At 45.0% G+C, this 23,984-nt stretch overlaps 1 protein-coding gene across 1 annotated transcript in view; it reads right to left on the bottom strand.

The window, feature by feature from the left end:
- The window catches only part of USP25 (ubiquitin specific peptidase 25), an 84,796-nt gene extending 71,620 nt beyond the window's left edge, over positions 1 to 13,176 (bottom strand). The window contains 1 exon segment of the mRNA XM_088539336.1: positions 13,131 to 13,176. Coding sequence (XP_088395462.1) covers positions 13,131 to 13,175 — 45 coding nt within the window. The 5' untranslated portion in view covers position 13,176.
- Between the last annotated feature and the right edge of the window lie 10,808 nt (positions 13,177 to 23,984).

Genomic DNA, 23,984 nt, shown 5'->3' with positions numbered 1-23,984 from the left:
CCACTACGGTGCTTTTCTTTTCAAGGCATTTGCCATTCTCTCCTGATCCTCTCAAACATGACATTACCCGCCACACGTTTACAGAGTACAGATCTTTCTTGCAACTGCACAAGCATCTTCACCAATATTCCCCTTTACAGCTAACTTGTAGATACATTTCCACCCACGGAGCTACACTGACACAGCAAATTCTATTTCTTTTCATTAAAAATGACAGTGTAGGCAATTACCAAAAGACGCTTTCCATAATTGGAGGGTGAAATTAAATTTTCTTTTGGCCTTTCCTTCTTTTCAGCTCCATTTAAGAAGTTTAGGACACATGGTGATACCCATATTCACAGAGATGACACTGCTTGATTCCGATATAACTTTGATTTAGTGGATCAATGCCAGGCTGCCACGGCCAAAGAGTCAGTGAAGCCCAAATGTCTTTGAATGAGGCCCTTCAGAACATGCTAGTGAGGCATATGAGATGATTTAAAAAAAAGAAGGTATTTTATTAATACCCATGACTGAAACTTGGAGATCAGTTTCTAGTGGAACTGTTAAACTATTAAGCCTGTTCTGCAGCACACGTACCCTTAAACACTCATGAACATTAACGTCAATATCCTAAGATTGATCTCAACTCACTTGAGGCCTTACCAAAAATAACCCCAGCTCGGAGCTCAAGCTACACTAAAGCAGAGCTCGGGAACGAGAAAGGAGCACACGCAGGTATTTACAAGGATCTGACGCATCTACATTAATGTGTGTTCATCAAATCGGGTCTGGGAGAGGGCCGCAGAGCACAGACCCCAGTTTCAGCACAAAGATCGCTTCTCCCATTGCTCTTCCAGGAATCCACCAGCTTTTCCCTCACTACATGTCTTCCCCAGTATTGCATGAGGAGGCCTGCAAATTCTGGATCATAACTCACGGCAATTTTAATTCTATTTAATAACCAACCTTGGTCTTCAAATGCAGGTCCAAAACATCGCTACGGTGGAATCAGGAACAACCACTAGTGCTAAGAGAAATGCATTTCAGTTCTTTTCAGATCTCATTTACGCTCTCCCCTTGACACTTGCCAGTGTTTCCTCTGGAGCTTCCCATTTAGGATCTGCAGTTTATCCGCTCCACAGAGGCCGCAGTGGATCCGCTAAGACAGGCTGCACGTGTAACCAGGTGCACACGTACTGTGGCACATTATACACCCAGGCATAGACGACACATAGGCCCAAACGCCCGCGCGGCCTGAACCGCACCGGAGTCGAGCTGAAAAGGGCTCCCGGGCTCCGTCTGTGTCATCAGGCTCTGCTAGCGCAGGCGCTACAGGGCAGCCTGACCCCGGCCATGGGAAAGGGAGAGGAGGCTGCTCTCTCCATGCGATAGCTGCTCCGAGATCCAGCTGCACGTAGCCGCCGGTCCCATCGCACATTCCAGCGGGCACTTCTCCCGGGATTTGGTGCACAAGCTGTTCCCAGCATGGCCCCTTCCTTTGGTTCTCCATGGTATGGATCTCGAGGCTTTCAGAAGATATTAACTAACAGGAAATGCTCCCATTTTCCTGGACGGGTGCCAAATTTGTATATTAGAAATGCTGCCTGTATTCTCAATTGTTTCCCTTCTCAGCCCCGCTCCCTCCCCGTCAGGAAATGCCCAATTAAGATTATTTGGTTTATAAGCTCACACAATAGCACATTCAGTAGCTATAGCACTTAGCAGTCAGCTGGCAAAGCAGAAAAGGATCCGGGCTGTCATCTGCCTGGGAAGATACCGTGCCCGTATCGGATCCCCAGCGGCACCGCAAGCTCTGGAACTTGAGAGCGTACCAGGATCAGGGTCAAAAGTTAAATCACAGCAGCGATTTTGGCTTTGGGGAAGGTGAATCTCACAAATCCACCGACTCAGAATTCAAATGCAGGTACATTTGGAAAAAGAAAATAACCACCTTTTCATCTGCTTATTTTCTCATCTCCATAATCTCTGAAGAAATAACCGTAAGATTTGCCTTCTTCATGGCAACATCCAAATACATTTGCAGCGTGAGCAGATGATGAGATGCCCCTCTTCAGTTTCCAAGCACAGAAAGAAAGTCGCATGTTTAGTGCTGAAGAGGATGGCCCAAGGTCAAAGGGAGCCTGCTGGCTCCCCACACATCTCATCTGAGGAATAGCACATGATGAAAACCAACTATGGATGAGTATTTGTACCGGGGACAAAAAAAAAAGAAAAAAAAAAAGTCAAGGAAGCAAGAGGAATGCTGAGAAGAGCATCTCAAGACAGTTCCTTCACATAAAACCACTTGCTCAGCTTTCATAGGCAACATCAGCTCACAGGACTTAATTGTTAAAGGGAAACGGAACAGACTTTGCACAAAGTATTTAATATCTATTACAAAAGAGGAGAATTATAATAAAAAATGATCTTTGATACTGTTCACAGACAAGCAGCTAATAAGGTAGTTTCATCATATGATACTGCTGTAATATGAATAATATTAAGATACCAAAGGACTATGATCCTGTACCTTGTAAAGGGGTCTTTAGCTTCAGCTCCAACAAATAACTTCGAAAAATGATAATTCAGAAAGGATGACCATACCAAAGATCCTCAGTCACATCGTTTTTCTCCCGCATTAATCGCATCTCCTAGGACATGTTGAAAAGCCCACGTACCCTGCAGACCACTATGGTTTCGAGCAGCACAGCCACTCTTTCCATCACGCGAATGGGCTACATGCCAGGGCAAAGACCAAAGTTTGAATCCCTGCACTGGCTTTAAGGTGCTCACTCTTATACCACCCTCCCAAGGCACTTTAGAATTAAGTCTCTCAGACTTGTATTTACCAAATGGGTTTGCTTTTGCTTGGTCTTAAAAGAGAACTTCCTTGCATGACATTGTGTCCTCTAAGGAGAAGGCAAATGTGTGGTGTGATTTTTACAGACACACCAATGTGAAACACACCTCAGCCCTGGCCCGCAACCATCACCTATGGAGAGGAAGAGACGTGCACAGAAGCTGCACGCTCTCGACCTGCGACTGCTCTGCTCAGGCTGCCAAAAACTGGCAATTACAGCAGCAGCCTGCGTGACACTGACACTTACCCACCTGAAACTGGGCTGAGATCAAACTCGTTCCAAGCACCCGTAAGAACACGGTACCCAGGGAAGCCTCCCCTCCAACCCGCCGGAACGGCTCCCCGCTGCCTCCCCGCTGCCCGGAGCCAGCGCCGCCGATTTGATCTCCTTCTCCCCTCCGGCCACGGAAGGACCCAAGCTCGCTCCTAGGCTCAGACACGCTTTGCTTTAGTTCTTTGACCCGGATTACCACTAACCATGCTAAACTCACATGATCGAGAGATCTGTTTTCTCTAGGAGGGTAGAGGCCCTCAAAAAAAAAAAATGAAAAGAAAAGCAGTGGCACAAGGCAATAGCCGTACTCATTACAAAGGCAAAGTAAACACAAGGAAGGGAACAAAGCCATTTAAAGTAACTTACAAGAATAAGATAATAAACACTGTGATCTACCACAATAGAAATGTAAACTGGTTCAAAACCTTGTAATTTCCACCCAAAGTTCAGAAACAGACTTCCTAAATGGGGAAAAACAGGAACGAAAAACAAAAACGAGGTTCCATCTTAAAATCAGTTTACAAAATGATTTATAAACATTATCGTTTGAAGGAAGAAATATGCAAAGAATTGCTCAGTTCTACATTTCAAGTTCTTATTCACAACTGTTCCTAAATCAGCTTCTGTGACGGGCTCACTGTCAGGAAAGCACAGCAAACTTTAACTGGTAACACCACCCTCAGAACAAAAGATGTCTGTAATTTAAAATTGGGGGGAATGTTGAGATTTTGGCATTTTAAAGCACCGTTGTAATTTCTCACACACTGTCCTGCAAAGCACAGAGGAAGTCGCACAAAACCTGCACCAAACTAGTTTGTTGCTTGACATTCTACTGTGACTGTAAGAATGGCAACAATTCTAAAATAATTAATGTAAAACTATCGAGATCTTTGGCATCATTTAATTAGCACAAGTGAAATTTCATGTTGTATCCAGTGCAACGGTCATGAGAAAGTTCGCTTTGATTCTTGTGCGTTCCGCTAACTGTGACAGCAAATAGCAAAAATCTCTCCCACTCAATTAAAAGCTGACGTGCTGGGCTATGGTTTTTTTCACTATTCCACACATTATATGTGAACTATGTGTGAAATGCAGGAGGATTCCCTTGAGGATCCCTCTGCGGATAAACACGCAACGCTGTGACCGGGCCTGGTCGGCGTCCCTGCCCCTCTGCAGCAGATTTACATACCAAGAAATCTAAATGTTAAGAAAACTCTCTTTAAGACTTTTTATTTCCTCTAATTCCACCCCTAGGGAGCACTTTCTAGCATAAAAGGTTGTGGGTTTTTTTCCTGCGCTTCTCCCCCATTCTGAACATGGACATTTACAAAATCATGACCAAATGGCAAATTTTACAGTGTCTGCCAAGTCTTTCTCCACAGAGGAGAAAAATTATAGCCCAGGATGTTACCATTTCATTGTCTCAATTATTACTACCATCCTTTTCAGTGTCCTCTGAACAGTTTGTGAAATCTTCTCTGAAAATCCAGAACAACGCTGTAAAGACAGCCACATTCTTAGCGTCCCGATTTGATGGTTTTTTGTTTGTTTGTTTGCTTGCTCTTTGTATCCCAACTCCACTTTAACCCACCCTGTGAAGAAAAAGCTATTTTGGTTCACTTAAGTATTTTTAGTCTTTTTATTACCCATTTTGTCACTTGTTTGTTCCTTGAGAGGTGAAGACCTGCCTCAACTCAACAGGACAGATCTGCTAAGCCCTTCAGGTGCTCAGCATTTTTAGCACTCTTTTTTTTTTCCTCCCCTCTTCAAACAACTCTCACTCACATCCTGCTCTGCACAGCAACAATAAGTTCCCAATAAAAGAGCATTGGACGAGTTCTCTAGCCCTCCTCTCTCGGCTCCTTAGGACGGTAACAGCAACGATGGTGGATGCAAACACTAGTGGCTCCGATCAGCGGCATCCTGGTCTCTGCAGTACTTAAAAATAATAAGGTATAAAGTGTAAATAACAAAGTGCTGGACCACAGGCTGTACCTCTGTAGCTCCCTGCCAATAACTAAGAGACTGAACGGTTTCTCTGCCTTGGTTTGAATCCTTGCAGTCCTTCCTGCACGAAAACAATGCTTCGGAAATCTCACTCCAAGAAACTAATACAAAATTAAAACTGCAGCAGAACACCTGCAGCGACGCAATGCTCCTGATGTACTAAAAAGGTCAAAACTCTATGTACCGCTCTAGGTGGCCAGGCCCATTTCTGCTCGTACTGAAACACTGCGCTGTTCTCCAGCACATGGCACTCGCAGCCAAAAAGATCACTTTTACTGCAAGTGCTAACAGCCCAAAGATGCCTTTCACCTCAGCACAACTCTGCTGTTTGCCTTAGGTAAGTGAGAGCAGGACACATCTCACAAACTAAACCTTTCATAGCAGATTTGCAACAGTACTGCCTGAAAATCCAAAATAAGAACCTGCACTTTTTAAGAAACGTATTTATGAGGCAGAGCTTGTGGTGAATAGTAGGGAAAAGTGCAGAGTGATGTCACTGAGCTGCCCAATATGACTGGGGGAAAGGGTAAAAACAAACAGAACACCGAAAAGCCTTTCATTAAAGGCTCTTCCATTTAGCCTGATTAAAAGAAATGTCCAACCTGACATTACACATTGCATTATACACAGTTCACAATCCTAAACTTTCCCATCTCAGATCCTAATGACAAGTGAACATTCTGGGCAAATTAGAGGGAGCCCTCTGAATTACAGGGTGCAAGGCATGAGAAATTGCAACGTAGCAACTGGTGGGAAGGAGCCCCCGAGGTATATGGTGCTGTTGCATCACATGTATTAATTTCCATAAATTGTGCCTATATCGAGGTGAGACTGAAGAGTCAATTAAATTAAAACAGTTATGAATCAAGTCTTTAAAACAGAACCGCCCCTCTCAAAAATCTTGCAGTGAACACATTGCTCTGCCTAATGTGCTTACTGTAAAACTAAAAAATATGCTTTCACCTGATGGTTAAAAAAGCCTTAGCCAAGGACATTATAAGTACAAGTTGCATTTGCTTAAAATCAAACCTTGATAAACTTGACTGCTGCCAATTTGTTGTTAACAAAAATATTTTGAAAAAAACATTCTGCAGGGTATAATTTCTGTCAGCAAGAACCTACCAGCTAAAGTAATTTGGTGACCTACTATAAACAAAAGCATAAAGTCAAAGCTGTACATCTCCGAATAAAAACAACTATTAGAATCTGCCTGTGGATATTTATGTTGCCTTAAAAATTGCTTACACACACAAACTGATATGAAGCGTTGTTTCCAAAAATTAACCTAATTGCACTCCAGCCTTCAAATTACTCCACATGGCATGTCCTTTGGCCTCCCTCTCCCTAACGTCTTTACTTAGGAGAGCTATGTTAAGCCTGCATAAATGTAGTGATGCCATCTCTTGCAACCATACTGTTTATATTAAAGCCTCATCACAGAAAACACCAGAGTTCAGAAGAAAGCCTCATGCTCCAGGCTTTCAACGTGCTCCTGAATTTTAACTATTGCGGCAAAGAAAAACACATGCGGAGCTGCTGATACTCCCCAAAGATCACAAACAACCGAAACCTAAAAACAATAAAAAGCATTTTTAAATCTCAAGACTCCAAGTCTAAATGGATTAAAAAAAATAATAATAATAAAAGCTCTGCTCATGATTTTTAACTGCTTGGCATTGACGTTACGAAAGCAGCCCATGGTCATACAGGCAAGACCTCACAAAGCCCGAGCTGTCACAGACAGCAGGGAAGTTATCAGAATGTCTTAGGACATTTTGTGCCAACCTGTCCTTTCCACTGTCTTAAGATCCAGCTGCTCCTTCACAGCACTTGACAAGCACTTTACTACTGACTTGAAGTGTCACCTAACACCTTGTTCCTATCACAGCCTAAACCCGCAGCCTCCGCGTCACGCTCAGCGCTAGATAGTTGGGATGTTAAAAGTCACCCCCTGCCAAAAGACGAAGCCCCACAGCCATCGCCTCCATCACCCCAGACAGGCCCACAATATCAAGGCAGGGAGGTGTAACCTGGTGCACCAGAGAGACAGATTTACACTCCCTTTATCCCGTTTTGAACAACAGGGTAGTAACTTGCAGCAGAAGAGCGGCACCGACAGCTGCATCACAATTTCCCCTTCGTTAATTCATCGCAAGGTTTCGTTTCCCAGAAAAATCTAGCGACACAGAAATCCAGTGAGTTCAAGGAGATGTTGCTGCGGCAGGAGGGCAGCGAGCGGTCCTGCACTAAGGCTACACCCTCTTCCACCTGCGGGGCTGACCCAAGGAGCACCAGCACAACACTGCGTGTGACAACATTTATATTCAGCACAGCACCACTAAAAAAGCCCGAGATATGCTTTCCATAATGTGAAATATCATGGAATACTGCCTGAATATGGCAATAATGCAAGCCATCCACAAAGAGCATCAGCTGAGACCACCTGTCAGCTCGAGGCAGGGCAGGGGAAGGAGCGTCTCCTTTGAGGCACAAGGCCCGTGCCCGTCCCGCTACCCTGCTCAGCAGCAGGGCACGAGTCCCCTCTCCCGCTCCGCACAAGGGCCCCCTCATCACCCTTACTTCGGCCTCACAGCTTGAGATCACTCTGGCTCCGCATTTTTACTTTTTACAAAAGAGTCTACAAAGGTCAAAAAAGAAAAGTTTGGGAGCCTCCCAGAACAGTTTCAGCATCGCTCATAGTTTACATACCACCAAGCACCGCGATTTTTAGTGCTAGCTTCTCACTGCTAGTTATATTTCACCACTTATTAACCAGAGCTTCGCACATATTATAAATCTTCAAATTCCAAATAGTGGAGCAAATTACCACCTTATCTATTTTGAACTTAGCTCTCTGGCAAAAGGTCCACACGAGTTATATTAGTTTCACTGAACTTCATTAAGCCAACTTTCACTCCATGCAAGCACTCGATATTCTTGGCAGATACAGACTATTTTTATAGCTCTTCAACTGAAAAGGGGTAATGATCAACTAACAGAGGCAGTATTTATTTTCTAATTGGAAAAAGGGTGAAGTTTATTCTGAATTCATACAACCACTTTGAAATATACTGTCACAACAGCATACTCCAATATTCTGGCTTGTTACTTGCCTCATGATGCTCCCGTACTAACCCTAGGCACAAAGTCGAGCACAGCCCCTAGTGAGAAACTGAATATTCTGAAACTGCAGACATCCAGTTGTTGACTAAAGATTGTCACACTATTAACTTGGTTATTAATTTTCAATGCTGAGGTTTAATCCATTTAAAAATACACCCGTGTATTTTCTACTTTGATTTCACATCATCATCTAGGTAACTGCGCTAGTCAGCACTGGAGAACTGGAAAGTGAAACTGCTCAGAATACTTTCATTTCCCAGAAAAGAGAAGTTGCTCTCACACATACTTCTTTCCTACTTAACAAAACGGCCTCATACCAGCCCAAGCAAAACACATGTCCTTCAATCCCACTAGCTCTGCTCTGTAGAGATGTTTAAAGACGCTCTTCCTGTGTGAAGATACTGTTCTTGAGCTTGCTGTTTATTTTTTCCTGTTAAGGAATATTAGGAATGTCATGTTTGGCTCCTGGCTTTCGCCAGAGGACTGGCTGGGAGCCGCCACTCAACATCCCCACTCAAGCAAGTAAATAGCAAGAATAAGGAGGGAATCGTGGAAGCAGCCGCTCCGGGTGCCCAGATGATTCCCCATCCCTGGCACTGCCAACAGCAGCGGTAACAGCGACTTCTGGAGCCCCTCGAGCGATCCCGGGCACAGGAGAGGTGGGCAGGATCAGACAGCTCCCAGTTCTAGGGGAAAGGGGCAGCAGCCTCGAACGCGGTTGGGAACCGACAGCTCAACAACTGCACCAGGCCCCACTATAAGGACCCAAGCGCGAGACGCTGCCCTCAACGCGGCCCCTCACACCGCCCCAGCCAGGCTCCACAAGGCCTTCCTGGCACGCATAGACTCTTGAAAGAAAATACATGTATGTATTCCTTGTTCATCACCAGAACGTGGCAAGCAAGCTCATCACACGTTTAGCTGCAGGAGTCCAGGAAAACCAACCAGTTTGACAAGCTTAGAGAGATGCTGCTTCCTGCCTTAACAGACCTTTTCAGATGGAAGAGGGCAAGAAAAGCAACCATTCAATTATCCTCCCACTTACCTTTACAAAGCACTTTTTAAACTGCAAAGCCTTTTGCTATTTAGAGATAAAAGTAATTTGCTTTTTGATATTTTTGTAGAAGGTGATATTTCTGTAGTCTTTTTTGCCTGTTTCCTAATCGCTGTAGATACAGGGCTATCCTAAACATGTTTTTCACCTAGCAGTGAAGACACTTTTTTAAAAAAGTTAAAAAACAGTAAGAAAAAAAATGAAAAATGTGTAAATCTTATATTTTCATATTCTCAAGCCGGCATTTTTTCTTTCAAGATGTGATCCAGACAATATTTAAACACATTACCTGAGGAAGATGCCAGTGATTGTACTACAGCTACAAACTCCTTCTATGACAATCCAAGTTATTGGTGGATTTTTGTGAATGGTTTTCTGAGAACGCAACGTGTTTTAAACTACTATTAACGGTTTCAGCAAGGTGCCAATTCGTAACATACCATGCTAATTAAATTTTTAAAAACTCCTCTTTTCGTAAGGATGGAAGAACAAAACACAGACACTATGCACAGACACTAAATGCCATCAGAACAAGGGTCAGAAGGTGTTGCTGTTGTTATACTGCTTGCTGCTCGCACACAGGAGCTGGTCTCCCTGCACGGCGAGAGCAGGAGCTGGGACCTCCCGGGCTTTCCACGTGTCCCAAGTCCTAGGCAGACCTGCTCTGAAATCACTCCCGTCACCAAGAACTGCACAGACACTTGCGCTGCCGGCGACACAAAAACGCGTTGCTTTTCCGTACGGGCGGAAGCTAACGGTGCCAGCCCCTGGCTAAGGCCACGTGCTGCTCAGGAGGGCAGTGTCCTTATCCAAAGGCTCGTGCTCCTTCAGCAAGAGCGGCGCTTGCCGCACGCGGGCTCACGCTGAGCGCGCTGGGGCTCAGCGCCGCGCTGGGGCTCAGCGCCGCGGCGGTCGGGGGAAACCCAAGGGCTCCCCGCACGGCCCCGCAGCCCGTGCATCGCCCCGCGCCCAGCCTTCCCCCGCGCACAAAGCGCCCGCTAAGTCACTCTCACCAGAGGCTGGCTGAGCAGCACCCTCTAAACACCCGTCTCCTGCTGCTCTGAGATCACCACCAGCAGCAGGAGCTAAAGGGACTTGGAACCAACGCCCTGCTCAAACACACGGGACCTCTCTACATCCTCATTTTTAGCCACTAGAAAATCACAATTTTTTCCAGTTCGCTGTACCCATGGCCTGAGGGACACTGACCTGCAGAGGAGGGCAAGGCTCTCCAAAGTAAGAGCGACAGTCTTTAGATTTGTTCCTCTGACAGGAAAATTTACAGACGCCTCCAACAACTTTAACAGACTCAGGGCAGCAATTTGGGGCTACGAGGAGTAGAGGGAATCAAGCAACGCAGATTCCCCAGCCTTCAGCAGCCAGAAGCCTCACTAAAACACCGAGAGAAGAAAGCTAGGTGAAAGCAGAAGCTACCCGTACAAATTACAGGTCGATTCATCTCTATTCAAATACTTCGGTCTTACTACGAACACTACAGAAAACTCATGAACACTTGTGTTATCACCAAAGGAAAAAAACACCGAAAAGAAAATGATTAACATGATTAGCCATTTGCTTCAGGAGATAAACTACCAGTTTTAGCTTGTGGTCAAAATGACTAGTAGCTTAAAAGAAAGGCTCACTTTTGAACCGATCCAGACTCCTTAACTGTGCAGCAAACTACACGCAGCTTCAGGGTGAAATGGGCTGTCTGCACTCAAGAGCATTTATTCATAAAACAACGGGCATCTCCGAGCACTGCTGAAGCCTGACACGCGCTTCCTGTACTACAGCAAGAAAACACCCGATGAACCACGCTGGGCACCATGGCTCTGAATGAGGCACGCCGACAGCAGACGTCTCTTGGAAATCCAATATACTTCTGTTTGCATGCGGTTCCTTCATGCTAGCACGGGACAATCACGGCAAACTATGAGGCCTCCAGAACAAACTCTCCCTCTTTACAGGGCATGGGACTCTCTCCTTTGGAGGGAAGAGGGTGAGGTAGTGGAATGGCCATCTTTCAGCCAAGTATCAGTCCAAAGGAGTTCCATAATTTTTCATCTTCAATGAAAGCATGCTAAATAACGTGTTGGAAGTTTGTCATCCAATTAGCTATTCATTACTCTCACTGAGCAGTGAGAGACTCGCTCGGCAGCCAAGTAACTTTTCCACAATAGTTCCAAGATTGTCTCCCCCCACAGCACGTATGTAAGTAGATTACAATGAATGTTAGATAATGCAATAATGAGATGATTCAGTAGGAATAAGAAAAATCTCTGTCATGGAAAGAGCTTGCTCTTCTACTCAGTTTCTGCAGATATTCAGACAACTAATCATCATCCAGGGAGAGATTTTACTTTAAAATTCTTGCTAATTTAAACTCTCTATTCGAGCGTGGATTACTAGCTGATGTACAAGAATCAATCCCTCACCACCCTTCAAGCTTATTCTTGATTTGAAATTACAGTCATCCCGAACCACTGAGCTGCTAGTGGCAGTTTTACTGGGAACTGTAACTCACCTTTTTCAGCATCACTGTCAGGGCTGTTTGTTTGCATTTTCTGTCAAGTGTTTACCAGGGATTATGTAACGGAGTATTCGATGCAATAATTAAGGGATATTTAAGTAAAGCATCAATCCCAGGCTTTGTAAAAGAGTGTATTACTCAGGAAAGATGTCAGACACACAGCTGCAGCAAGCGAAGTTCACAAGCACGGATGTCATTTAGCGCTGAAGTGGCCAGCAAAGGGCTGCTGCGCCAGCCTGTTAGCACTCCTCGCCTTAAATCAGTATCGACCAGGGGATGAAGAGACAAATTTAGTCCATTTACCTCCCCGCCGAGGCTGCCAAAACAGCTTCCTGCGGTGGCAGCGGCCTGGGGAGACAAGCGCCTCTCCCTCCACGAGGGCAGCTTTCATGCAAACTCGTACCACCGAAACCAGTCATGCTTCAGGAACCACGTTGCCCCCGTCCCCTTCCCTTCCACCACGGGCACCCGCCTGCTCGCTCGGTGACTATTCCAAAGTACATAAACCTTTATCCCCTCCCGAAAGCCTCGTGTGCCACACCAAGGGCATGGGGGAAGGAGGCCGCCACACCTCCGGCGCGCGGATGTGTGTGAGCGAGCAACAGTTACCTTGAAAACAGCAAACGTGAAAACTGTCAGCTAATTTTAGGCTTTTTTTTTTCTCTCTCTCTCTTATCACTTCACTTCAAAAGAAGAAAAAAAGCAGCTATAGAAGGCATCCATTTTTGACAAAGAGACATTTTCCAGCAGCTCCCGGTCGAGGCGCCAAGCCCCCTGCGCCCCCTTTCCCACGGCGGGTCCCTGAGGACGCCCCGTCTTTCCCTCCTCCTTTCCTCCCCGGGCTCGGGCAGCGTCACCGCTCGCCCTGTGTCATGCGCCCAAAATAGCCGTCACCTTCGGCTGGGGCTGGGGGCAGCGTCCACGCTCCGCGCGCAGCATCTCCCATCCCGTGCCCGCCCGCACGCGACCCGCACCGCATCATCATTATTCATATTATCATTATCATTAATTTTGTCGGGGAAGAGGGAGGGGGGCGGGTCTCGCTGCTCGGACGAGGCGCCCCGAGCCCGCCGCGGTCACCACGGACGAGCCCGTGTCCGTCTCTCCGTCCCCCCGCCGGGCCGGGCCAGGGCTCCGGCGGCTCCCGCGGTGCCGGGCCCGGCGCCGCCGCCCCGCTCGGCCCCGCCGCGCTCCGCTCCGGGCGCGCCAAGGGCAGCGGCGCCGGGACGGAGGGCGGGCGGAGGCCGCGGGCGGCAGCGGCGCGCGGGCCCGGCGCGGGCCGGGCCGCCCGGCCTCTCACCTTGGCGGCGCCGCCGGGCTGCAGCACGTTCTGCTCCACCGTCATGGCCCCCCGGCTGCAGCGGCGCGGGCTCGCGCGCGGGCGGGCGGGCGCGCTCGGGGGCGGCGGCGGCGGCTGGGCCGGGCCCGCGCTCCGGCTCGGGCTGGGCGAGCGGAGCAGGAGGCGGCGGCGGCGGAGGAGGGGCGGGAGGGGGAGCCCGAGTCAGCGCGCGGCGGGCGGGCCGCCGAGGCGGGCGGCCGCCATGGGGCAGCGCCGACGCGCCCCGGAGCCGCCGTCACTCCCGCGCCGCCGCCGCCGCCGCCGCGCAGCGCCGCCCCGCGCGCCGCCCCTGCCCGCGCTCTGCCTCCCCGCCCGGCCCCGCCGCGGCCGCCTCCATCTTGGCGGCGGCGCCGCCCGGCCGGCCGGGGTGGCGGCGCGGGGCCCTCGGCGGCCGCGGGCCGGGGCGGCCGCCCGGGGCTGCCCTCGCTCGCTGCCCTCGGAGCCGAGCGGTGTGCGGGAGACCGCGTTTTACCAGAAATTTCTGTGCAGCGTCAGCGCCAGTGTCCCCAGCAAACGCGGATCGGCACCCCACGCTGTGCTACGTTCCCCTTCTCCTCCCCTCTTTACATTCAGCTCGGTGAGCCGATCATACTCGGAGTAAAAAAGGGTATTATTAACTGTTTCCCTGCTAGTGAATCGTGTAGGGAAGGGTTTCAGCTCTTGGCAACCCACAGGGAATTTTGCAAATAAATGGTATTGTGGAAAGCTCCTATCATTATTATTATCATCATCATTACAGTCTGCAGAGGAAAGGGGAGAGCAGAGCAGCAAGGGGCCTGGCAGGACGCCAGTCGGAGGAAGCCCAGGGGGTGATTAGGGCTGCAGGGAGCAGCGCTGCCTTCCCCATGTTGTAGGCTGCGGGACAGGGTGTTTCTGGTAGCTCCTGGATGGGGTGATGAGGGCTGTGGGGAGCAGCGCTGCCTTCCCTGTGTTGCAGCCTCCGGAATGGGGCTGGCTCTGGTCACAGCTGCCCCGTTGCTGCCACGTCCTGCCCGCGGACACAGCGGGTGCCCCGGCCCCACGCATGGCTCGGCCTCTGGGTTCTCCTTCATTTTCATGAGGTGGGGAAGAACAAAACAACAAAAATAAGTTTCACTCATTTCTGTGGCATGTGGCAATGTTGGCTATTGTGTGCCAAAAACATGCTTTAATGGAACCAGGCACACGCATAACTGCAGAACCCACGCAGTTCAGGTATGTTAAATACCTGAGCTATATATTTGGTGGCTGTGTCCCAGCTTGGTTTCTTAAATCGGTGAAGCTTTTAGGAATTTGCAGGCAAAGCTTGGGGAGAGCAGCGCTGTACTGATAACCCTAAGTACCTACAAGTTTTGAGTTAGGCAACTCTCCACAAAGTGAATTGTGGCTACTACTCATCTGTCAAACAAAGATTAAACCCTTTTAAGATTCACTAATTCATTTTTCCCCCCTCAAGATAGAGTGCTAATCTGTTTTAAAGCTAAGACTGTAATGTAATAACATCACTGCAAGATCTTGGACTTTAAGAAGAATACCAAATGTTGCACCGCTCCTGACAACCTCCAAACCACCTTATTTCACAATAGCTTCTGTGCAGGAGATGTGGCATTTTGATCAATATTCACTCTTCTAAGATTTGTGGCTCATAGATTGTATCAGTTGTAATGTTTTTGCCTTTTTTATAGCAAGTAGACTAAACAATTTTTGAAATTAATGTTCCCAAAGAATTTATTGTGTAAAAGACAAGACGTTATGCAAATAATAATAGTAATGAGATCTGAAGTGATTTGCAAATTACTTTTCTGAGTGCAAATTTTATCTGCGCTCAGACTCTTGATTGCATGTCAGATTTATGACAACTAGAGATTGTTTCTCTAAGAGAAGTTTTCTCAGAATCACAGGATGGTTGAGGTTGGAAGGGACATCCAGAGATCATCTAGTGCAACCCCCCTGCTCAAGCAGGGACACCCAGAGCACATGGCACAGGGTGACATCCAGGTGGATTTGAAGATCTCCAGAGAAGGAGACTCCACAACCTCTCTGGGCAGCCTGTTCCAGGGCCCTGTCACCCTCACAATTAAGAAATTCTTCCTCACATGGAGGTGGAACTTCCAGTGTTTCAACTTCTACCTATTACCCCTTCTCCTGGCACTGGCCACCCCTGAGAAGAGTTTGGCCCCAAGATGAGTTTTCTGTCCCAAGTACTGCGCTGTGCCCAAATGCCAGGTTCCCTGCCCTGCTCTTTAACTATATTATCTTGCATCAGTCCACGGCCTTAAGTATATTGACATGTAATCAGCAATAATCTTTTTGATGCAATTTTAACAGTTTCTTTTACACTATGTATTTTTGAGGTATGCTGCATTATTCATGTTCAGATATGAACATGAAAATAATACTTTGAAAATACCGTTTTCAATGTAGCATTTTTTTTTTCAAACATTTATCATTACATCACAAAATCACGTGTTCAAATTTTGACCCTGTTCCATTTATTTCAATTGACAGATTTCTTTGATGGTCAGAATGGGTCCAAAATGAACATATTGAAAATAAAATTTAATTCTTAATTTTATTCTTTCCCCCAATGTTAGCTCGAATAAGGATGTGATTACACAAAAACTCATGTTCCACTGCATTTCTTTTCTTCCCTTTCCCCACCCTCCATCAAAACAATCACTTTTAAGGGCTCCTTCCTGTTCTACTTCCTTTTTTAAAAAAAAAAAAAAAAAAAAAAAAAAAGACAGCTGAGCAGCTGAGACAGGCATTTATCACTGAAATTCTGACATAATCTGAAACATGGCAATGCAAATTATGATTCTGTAGTACATATGGTATTGCCAAAAAGCAGACGGAATTGAGTTTCATGTTCCATTTACAACACACGTTCTATATTAAGTACACTTAGTACCAGATCGGAATTCATACTTCCATCAGTAAACAATAAGTGTTTTTTTCAGGGCCATAATGTCAAAAGAGCTCTTGATGGTATTTGGATTCCTTGGTGTCTGTAATATAAAAAAGAATTACCAGGGAAAAAAAAAAAAAAAAAAAAAAAAGAGAGAAAGAATATTACTTGGTTTCTAGGGACCTAGTTCACTGCTCCTTTTCTCCCCTTGGCTGGAACCCAGATCACTTTGGTTTGGGCCTAGTAGAGCATCAAGCATGGTAGGCCAAGGTGCAGAAGCTGTCTTACCTGCAGTGTTATAGCACCAAAGAAAGCAGATAGGAGATTCTCTTGCTTAGTTGTATAATTTCTTCTAATCTCCTGCAGAATAGTGCATTTAAAGTATTGGTTCTGAGACATGCCACCTTGACAAACATAGACCAGCCTGCAGTTCCTGAACTCCCATTGCTAATGTGCAGCGATTACTTAGCTGTGGTGCTTCCAGGGCTGCAAGCATTTTCTTGCTAGACTTATTGATGATACTAGTGCACAAGAAGAGAAGTCATCATAAAAGGATTTTTTTTTTGCATCGGATTAAAACAAATGCTACATGATCACATTTGCTTATGAGTCTCAAGAGCTGAAAAAAAAATATTTCTCTTACTTTTTGGTTTCTGCTGCTTACATCATTCCTTTCATGTTAGGAAAGGCATCTAATGTCTTAAATAATATAAGCCATAGCTAGATTTCCCTGGAAATTCATCCTACTTCCACTTAGAGGCTCATTTTTAACCATGCTATTGGATTTCATGGTTAAACATTTGGCAGGAGCGTGGCTTAATTTCTCTAGGGAGTCGTTATCCCCACAGCACTACCAGTGCTCATGGGATGAGCAGACTAGAGAAGGGATCCACCTGAAATGTAACTACAGCTTCCCCTCCCCCCAGCCCGGTTATCCCTCTGCTAGGTCAGTTCCCCAAAATGGTTCAGGGAAGAGCTCTACCGACAGCTGTGCTCACCCAAAAGAGCAAGTGACACAGGCCGAGCGACAGCCCACGGCAAGCTGCGCTTCGCCTACTCCCTACACCAATGACCCTGCCTTGCTGAAGGCGCCTGTTGGATGGAAAAACTCTTCCTGCTCACAGGCCTCCTCGTCTCCCCCTTTTTAGCAAAGGAAGAGAAAGCATCAGCCAACCGCAAACCACTTAACACATGTGGGTTTTTTTGTATACAAAGATGATGTACAACAAGAAATAGCTCATTATTTCCTTCAACTTTCAATAAGCTTGTTTTTGTCTTTAATTAAATGCGCCATTTATTTGGAACTTTAATTATTCTGTGGCTCTATTGGTTACAGCTGGGGAAGCACAAGCCAGGACTTCTTGGTTTTCTTTTCACAAATGTGCAACCTGTTACAGTCACCATGAGAAAGCACTATTCCAAAACTATCAGCAAAAGCAGAATGCTGTAAATGCTGAAATACACAGCTTCTTATTAACCCCAGAAAGAGAGTCTCTAGATTCCCATTTCTAAAGCCCATTTTGGAACATTTTTACCTAGGCCTTTTTGCTTTGCAGAAAACAGTTGAGCCATTTGAAACAAAACAGCAGTACTCAGGAAGCTTTTTAAGCAAGAGACCTTTAAAATCATTATTTCAAGATAACTGTTTGTGTCAGTGTTATCTATTAAGAGTACTGCTCTGTACTTGCAAAATCTAGGGCTGCTTATTCCGTGAGGGAGCCAAAACAAAAACCAACCAGTAAAGAGAGAAATCATTATCTGAAAGCCATTTGAAAAACAGTTGTAAAAGCAGAATAAAAATGATATGGGCATAGTTTTCCCCCCACCACCACCACCACCACATCCTACACAAAACAAATATATGGAGTCTATGTCTTATGTTCCTTAAAGTCCTCTCACCTCCTGTTTGCTTTCTAAGCAGGAGATGCCTCTTCATAGGCCTTCTAAAAGTCACACTCTATATTCAAACAAACAAACAAAAACAACAACAAAAATGAGTTTCCAAGTACCAAATACATGCACTCCCAAATGCATTCAACAGAAATTAAGGATTCTCAGGAAACTGAATTCAAGTGCCTTACATTTAACCTTAGCCATCTTCACATTTGATTTGCTTTCTTGACCACACTTGTGCATTGATCATATATTTCATACAGCTGTCCTAAGAGGCAATAAGGTGTGTTTTTTTTTTTTTTCCTCCCCTATGTGGCTAAAGGTAATATAGAGCTCAGCAACAAACACAAGTCCTTCCAATAGGCATTACCCTCAAGCAGCAAAATGTTTCAGAACTTTTCCCAGAAATATTTTTTTTTCTGTCGTTGAAAAGGTAATTCATCTAACAGAACACATTCCACAACAGATTACTACCTCCATTGAACTTTCTTTTGGGGAAAAGATATTTTAACACTTTTTTACATCCCTATAGCGAATCTTTTCAATGTCTATTTTGAAACTATTTCAGCTTTAGTATTTAGCATCGTGAGCGTGTACACAGATACTCAATATCCACATAACTTATTTTGATTCACAAAATATTTATGCAAATACTGCAGAAAGTTCAAAATCTTTTTTTTTTTTTTTTACTTTGCGTGTATTCATTTCTCAGATGGCAGAATTCCTTGCAGTGTAAAGAGACATGTTCACTTCTATTCATCTCCTCAATCATCTCTTGCTTCCTATTCAAGCAAATACCTATTAAAAGAAATGATAGCCTATTATAGCTGTTGGACAAGTTTCCTATACACGGAATCAAAGCCATTTTCCTTTAATTAAATAATGAACGGCAATTGCTTCATTAGCCAGTGACCTTTTATTTGACTGCCTAAGTGGACAAGCCATAATGCTGATGCTAACTATCAGTATCCTGTAATTCACAAATAAAACTAGAAGGCAAGGATAATGACACTAGTGGAGAAAAAAAATCCCATTCTTTGCTCATGTCATTTTTGGATGCCTGTTTGTTTAGTCAAGGACTCAAGGACAGAGGCATGAAAGGACTGGGACCACTGACGTGCATTATGCCAGGCTTTAGCTATTCAGCTGTTAGTTTATCAAAAACCTTAGCCTAAGTTCCCTTAATAGGTATGGAAGAGACAAAGATGCTGTAAAATGTGATCTATAACACTGAGCAAACTACAGCTTGCAGAAATAAATTGCTGAAAGAGGCCAAAATCCTACCTCCTACTAAGGATGGGGCAGCTACTTTGGAACAAGTGGGAGACTGCTTTAGATCAGGCTTCCTGTTTGCCACCTGGAGCTTCATGATTCACGTTTGTGTCCAGCCACTCGGCTTCCTCATCGCAGCACAATCTACAGCCTCCTTGCTCAACTGCTCTTCAGGAATGAGGGGAATGTGGACTCTACACCCCGAATGGTGTAGGAGGGCCCAGCACCCAGACCTGCCATATCCTGGGCGAGTACTCCGAGCACTAAGGCATGAAATAAAGAAGAACCCTCCTAACCGCCTCCTTCACTGGCTGTATTTTTAAATGTAAGTGGCCAAGGCTGCTGTGGCTCATGCCGATTCATTTCTGTCAGAGTGCTCCAAGCGTGACGCTTTCCTCAGGAAAGACGAACCAAGAAGCACCGATTCCCTTTTAGAGGAAGTTGCCAGGCAGGCGGCCCTGACAGGACAGCAGCTCACGTATGGACAGAGAGCTTCCAGCACTGAGGAAACTGCACTGATGAAGTAGGTGAAACGTAGGTGGGAGTTGGAAGCTTTTGCTTTTAGATTTATGTTTTACATCAATCCACGTGTAGGCAGATTTACATAACATGGTGGTCATTACCCAAAGCTTCATTATATTCAGCCCTTAGAAACATTAAGGACAGGTTTGACAGTCCCTCAAAAATGACCCTGATTTCCATTGCAGCTTTTTTTCCCCCCAATAAAAATGAGGACAAAACTCCAGAGTTTTATACCTTCATCAAAGAGCTTTGCAAAATCAGTACTTCTTATGAAACATCACACCAAACTGAGCATCCAGTCTAGATATAGTTATTTTTGCAGATTGAACTGCCTGTTTGCTTGTTTTATATTGGGTGAGCTTTTCTATATCTGTTACATTTAGTTATGAGACCACATGCACCTCATTTTCTTGAAAAGTAGCAGTTTAAAGTTTTGTATCTTATTACTTATTGTAAGATTCTGTACTTATTGTAAGATAATGTAAAAATTCAAGTAGATGTAAAAGATTACTGACATATGTACAGAATCAGGCTTATACAGTACTGCATTTTTCACTTTAATGTAGAAAATGCATTCATTCCAAAATATTTTTTTTGTCAGAAAATATATTCTCCCTGTTGTTCAATGAGTCATGATATTTTACCACATTCACTGACTGCAACAATAACAGCTTTTTATGGTGTTTTTTTTTTTTTTACTTTTTTTTTTCTTACGATGTTTTAACAAACAAGCCTGGCTCATAAATTTTTTGAAACAAGGCTGACGGTTACAAATCATTTTCACATCTCTGGCATATTCACTTTGGTGATCAAGAAGTTAATTTTTAATAGCTAATATTGGGGAGGTTACCAACCATAAAGAGAGGGGGAAGAAAAACAAAAAAAAAAACCTAACACATAACTAACAGTCTAACAGGACACTTTAAAACCTCCTATTGTTATTAATCTGCTAATAAAATTGTTGAGGGCAGAGTGGCTGGTGTCAGTGGGTGCTCTAGACGTATTTGTACAGCAACCTCTAACTAAATTATCAACTAGACTCTTCCTCTGTTCACATGAAGGACAGTATTGGACTCAAAGTGTACAGCTGGCATCACAAAATCTGTCACTTAAAATACTCTAATGAGCTTTCCAAACCCACTTGTGCTGAACAGACCAACTGAAAACAAAGTAGTTTAATATGTAAAACATTTAAATCTGATCTTGTCAACAGATTTCACTGTGACTTTTCCTCATCACATTTGCTCTATAGAAATGAATAGTACACTCTAATACTACCATCTAATAGTACACTCAGCTTAGTGACCTTCACTGCTATAGTATCACGCATAGCAGACGCAAAGCCTTTAAATGTTAAAACATGAACAGCTGTGGTGAAACATAAGACTTAAAAGAGTGACACATTAAATAAACTGAAGCCCGATGAGATGAGATGGGCTCATAAATTGTGGTGTTAGTCATACTGCTTGACAAATGATCTTCAGTGGCACTTGCTGCTCAGTGGGGACTGCCATTGATGATCGTTAGGAGCCCACTTGGAAGAATACTTAATACAAGACCTTAAATACTCATCTTGTTACACTGTGACACATTTGTTACATGCTACCAAGAGAACCATTTTCGGGGCAAGCTTTAGCAGCATCAAAGTCAACATTTGTACAGAAATTAGGGGGTGTTCAGTCATTAGGACACTGTGCTGCACCTCGAGGCAGTGGTAATTTGGAGAAGGGAGATTCCATGAATTAAAATGGAACCAGCAATGAGCTGGTGATATTACACAATCCTTCAGGGGAGCTTGAGACAGTCTCATCTGTCTTTGTCTCTTCAGAAACACTGAGTACAAACTGACAACAAGAACCTGCCTAAACAGCAGTTCAGATACCTTTTATTAAAGCCAATGCATATTCTTTGGCAAGCTCAATATAACATTCCAGAGAATCAATGAAGCAACACAAACTCCAAAGGAGAAAACCTATGGTAAGTATTTATCGTGAAAGCAAATAAAATGAATAATTCACCATATGAACAGGACGTGGATAAATCCTCTAAAATATGAAAGCAGGGCTGGATAAGCAGTTTTCCTAACAGTAGCTGGTTAACATTACAGGAAGGTGAAGCCTCCCATGTCTATTTCAGTGGTCCAACCCTAGGAAATGAGTTGTAGATCAACTGTTTTGAGCGCTCTCACTACGTTTGTTTACCAAGGCTGAGAGATGGTATGGCGGGTACTATGGGATGACAGATGTTAACTGTAGAAGACCATACATAATTGCAAGGGGGAGCTGTGGAAAACAACTCCCTAGTATAAGGTTACATATTTGAGCACCCTGCACCACTTTAGATGATGTGAGTGGGAATTCGGTGGCCCTGGAGCCTGGGTGCTTGCAGTGCCAGAGTTCCTCTCCTGCTTTATGAGCCTTTACAAAGGACCACCTTCGTGAGGCACTAGGGAGAAGTGCTGGTGCTGCACTGGAAATACATGAGTGCCAGGCATGACTTCCTCCTGCAAGAGGCAGAAAATTCATCCTCTTATTCATCCTCTTACACATCTCATGACTTTTTCTTTGCTTTCAGATAGATGATAAAAGTGAATTCAAACAGATTTCTATCCTCTCAGTCTTTGGCCACTACAGAGCAGAAATGGATTTGAGGACTCGTCTGGAAGGGGCCTGGGTCTGCTTTCTGTGGAATAACATTGCTTCTTTTGATCTATTCGGATATTCTTCTCAAAGCAGGTTGTCCTTTTAAAGTAGCCTAAACTTAGATTCATGAATAACAGACACCTCCTTAAGATTTTCCCAGGTGACCAGGAGATCTCCAAAAGTTCACCTGAATATTTAACTTTTCAAACTCACTCTTCTCCCATCTCTCTGGTGGCACCTGGACCACAGCTTTTCACCCGGCCTGCTCCACTGCGCAGCAGAGCCTCTAGGGTAACGATCTGCCTCTGACAAAAGTTATTAATCATTTCCTCCTAGCTGCTTACAACTGCAAATCCTTGAAACCTTAAGTGTCTTCCCCTTTTCTAGCCCTGCAAGATAGCCTTATGGCAAAGCTGAAAATGACAAGGGAAGGAAGTAGATAATATCAACACATCCCTAATTACAATTTAGGTAGTTACCATCACCTTCTGGTTCAGACACAACTATGACTGCAGCAGCGTCACCGTAACACATACCCATTTTGTGCATGTTTCCAAAGCTTTCGAAACGCAGAGCAGTCGACGTTCCGCTTTGCCATCTCTAACTTGTATCTCCTCCCCTTCTAGAGCGCGGCTGCATTCCCAGCCGCAGCGCTGCAGCTTCCATGCAGCTCCCCCGAGAAGCTGCATGCCTTCGTCACACGTGGGTGCTATGGCACAGGGGTGGAAGGCAGATGCTAACTGCCATGGCTAGAGCAGACCCTTCCTCCTTATCCCCTCCTCATCAGGAAGCATAAAAATGGTGACAAACTGCGAAAAACTATAAATCTGGGTATTGTTGCTAGAACAAAACTTACTGCTGGTGCCCAAGTTTAAAGTGAGAAATGAGCAAACTCTAGCTACAAAAGCAGCTTAGGTAGCAACATCTAACTTTGGATTCCTTACCTGGATGTGGGAAAAGCTGCAGCAGAGGTCAAGTCCTACTGTCATCTGCAAAGTCTGTAACTTGCCCTATGGGCCCACTGTACCTTTACTGTTTCAATATAGAACAGGAAGAACATACTTGCTAGCAAAGCACCTCTCCCCCAGTTCGTTTTGCTAGGATAGGCTAACCAGTAATTGCAGAGAACTCTCAAGCTATCCCAGGATGGTGGCAATGAGCTGTTGTAAAATATTGTATTCTCTACATGCGTGCACACATTACATGGACATTTAGGTGGTGCCGTTCCTTGCATAAAAGTTACTTTGCATAATTACAGGCACTTTTGCAAAATATTTATTTATATTCTTCAATGTTGCATACTATATATTCTTTCATTTGGTTGAGAAGGTTTATAATAGCCTCCTATAATAGCTGTAGCTATTTAAATGGGGCTGAAGATTGATTTCTGCAATACCATAGAACAAAGTCCACAGCCTTTGGAGACTCAGCCCACAGGAACAGGCTCATGACAAATGGCTAGTGGCTTAAGAAAATTTACTTTCTTTTCCATCTAACCTCTCCACAGTTTGTCATCCCCACTTGCTGGGGAAAAGCAGCTCACCCAGGCTGTGCGTACAAGCCTCAGGTGCAAAGTCTAGCAGTTTGCTGCAAACCTCT

Source organism: Tinamus guttatus, unplaced genomic scaffold (assembly GCF_059628265.1).
Source record: "Tinamus guttatus ecotype Peru unplaced genomic scaffold, ASM5962826v1 Tinamus_guttatus_pri_ptg001602l, whole genome shotgun sequence".
Lineage (NCBI taxonomy): Eukaryota > Metazoa > Chordata > Aves > Tinamiformes > Tinamidae > Tinamus > Tinamus guttatus.
The sequence above is the reverse complement of the archived record's forward strand: the minus strand, read 5'-3'. Positions and strand labels throughout refer to the sequence as shown.